Genomic DNA, 2421 nt, shown 5'->3' on the forward strand with positions numbered 1-2421 from the left:
GCTAAGCTATGTGTCATAGCTAGCTATGATCGACAAGTTATTTTGGTTTGATCTTATGTCACAAATTTAGTTATTGACAATATAAATAAGGAAAAATATGTGAACGAATATGTTTAAAAGATATAAATGTCTAAACAAATATATTTAGGGATTTAAATATTCGCACACTAATACGGCGTAAGAAAAAGTAACAATTAAATTGTAATCTCATCTCTATTAATTTTATTAGGAAAATACCATAGCAACTATGTAGAGAGTATAGAGTATTATCTTTTTTAAATTCATTACAAATACGTTACTCAATTGACATTTCTTTTCATAGAATACTCCGTATTATTTATCATGGTGATAAACGGGAGTTTGGTCATACAATTCAAATCACGGTGAAAAGAGTGAAACAGTTGCAAAAAGTCACGAGTAAAAAGAACGAGAAAGGCATGAAGTAAGAAGAATGAGAGAAGCATGAAGTGAGCGGCGCTTCACAAGCAAACTCCTCTAATTTATATCTAGGGCATATATGTAAAACACCCTTACATAAAAACGGGCAAACAAATTTATCCATACCCAACATAAACTCATCACCCGACTCATCCATCATCCGTCAAATAGCCCGTTAATTTCAAACATTGGATTCGGATAGTTCGGACATAAATGGATTCGGGTTAAAATGCCAGCCCTACACACACCTATCCCGCTCCCTTCAATTAGCCTTTCATTTTCTCTCTCCTCTTCTTTCCCCCCAGCTCCTACCCACCTTCATTTTTCTCTCTCCTCTTTTCCTCTAACTCTCTTCTTCTTCCTTTCAACCCACCATTCAAATTCACCAGGTTATTTTTATAATTTTTTTTTTTATATTTATGTTTAAATTATTTTCCTGTAACGCCCGAAACAAATATAACGTCTAATTTTGTTGGGTTTTATTTTATTTATTTTTCAGGGGCATAATTATAAAAATGGAGTGCATGAAGGCAAGGGCGCTAAAATCAAACTTCTCGTCGGAAACAGCCATGAAAACCAACAACCCACCAAATTTCTTCGACGATTTTTGGTGTATTTCAGGTTTACCGACTGAAGACTTCTCAATTGACGAATTTTTCGACCTTCCAAATGAAGATAATGTTAATGGTTCGTCGCTTTTGGAGGAAGAAGAAGAAAAAGACTCTTCCTCCTTTTCTCCCTCCTCTCATGACCCTGTTGATGATTCCAACTCCAATTTTTCCCCCGGCCTTGCAATTCCGGTAAAGGGCACTTTCGTCATTTCACTCCCCCCTCCATTTTTATTTGTCCTAAAATTTTCTTGGGTTTGGAAGGGTTCCTTTTTCTAAAAAAAAAATTGGGGGTTGAAATTGAAATTTTAGGGTAGTTCAAATTTTTTTTGTTGGGGGGGGGGGGGTTGAAATTTTTTTTTTTTGGGGGGTGAAATTGAAATTTTAGGGTATAATTTTTAGTTGAAATAATTTATTTTTTTGGGTAGAAATGTAGAATTGAAATTTTATGGTTTTTAATTATTATGAAAAAACTGTGTAGGTTGATGATGTACAAGAGCTTGAATTGTGGTCACATTTGATGGACGATTCTATCCCTTCACCAACACTTGCATGTCCAAAACCAATTTCAGAGAACCGGAAAACAAAACCCGGGTTCAGTTTCATGAACCGGATCGAACCGGGTTTGACCCGAGTGTCTTGCATCGCAAGCCCATCAGCGGTTCCGGTGAAGCCACGGAGCAAACGGGCGAGGACAACAGTGAACCGGACATGGACATTGAGTTCATCCCCAATAACCGATTCAACATCATCGTGTTCGTCAACGTCTTCGCCGGTATCAACCCTTTTATTCCCACCACCGGTTCAATACATGGGGTTGCTGTATAACAATAAACGGTCCATGAAAAAGCCGAAGAAAAAACTGAGTTTAGCGTCTTCGGATGGAGAAAATCCTTTGGTTCAGAGGAAATGTAGCCATTGTCAAGTGACTAAGACTCCTCAATGGAGGGCCGGTCCAAATGGGTCAAAAACGTTGTGTAATGCTTGTGGAGTTCGGTTCAAGTCAGGGCGATTGTTTCCGGAGTATAGACCGGCTTGTAGCCCGACTTTCTCGAGTGAGGTTCACTCCAATAGTCACCGGAAGGTGTTGGAAATGAGGAAGAAAAAGGAGTCGACCGAGTCCGTCACCGGTTTAGCTCAGACGGTTTTGAGTAGTTAAAGAGGGGAATTATGAACCGGGTTTGAGAGATTTGTACAATTTTAGTAGTGGTCGTTTGGTAGGTTTAGTTGTAATAGATAGTATTAGGGGGGGTTAATTTTTAGTAATTTTAGTTTTAGTTGTAGTAGTAATATTTTTGCTTAGTTTAATTAAATTTGTTGTAGTTTCAATCAAACTAGTTACTCCTATAATTTAATTTTAGTTTCCTAGGTTTAA

The 2421-nt window shown here is 37.6% G+C and overlaps 1 protein-coding gene across 1 annotated transcript; it reads left to right on the forward strand.

Annotated features, from left to right (window-relative positions):
• The first annotated feature begins 612 nt into the window (after positions 1–612).
• On the forward strand, positions 613–2421 carry LOC145589882 (GATA transcription factor 7-like). Its single transcript, XM_081646580.1, has 3 exons — positions 613–827; positions 938–1238; positions 1528–2421. Exons 2-3 carry the CDS (start codon positions 954–956, stop codon positions 2203–2205), a joined length of 963 nt encoding a protein of 320 aa, XP_081502706.1. The 5' UTR covers positions 613–827; positions 938–953; the 3' UTR covers positions 2206–2421.

This window comes from Chenopodium album, chromosome 17 (genome assembly GCF_948465745.1).
Source record: "Chenopodium album chromosome 17, dcCheAlbu1.1, whole genome shotgun sequence".
NCBI lineage: Eukaryota > Viridiplantae > Streptophyta > Magnoliopsida > Caryophyllales > Amaranthaceae > Chenopodium > Chenopodium album.

What these genes read in the sequence shown, in the direction of transcription:
- LOC145589882 (XM_081646580.1), top strand. Translation starts at nt 954, where the DNA reads ATGGAGTGCATGAAGGCAAGGGCGCTAAAATCAAACTTCTCGTCGGAA. An exon ending in CCCCCGGCCTTGCAATTCCG is followed by an intron (nt 1,239 to 1,527) that starts GTAAAGGGCACT and finishes AAAACTGTGTAG; the next exon opens with GTTGATGATGTACAAGAGCT.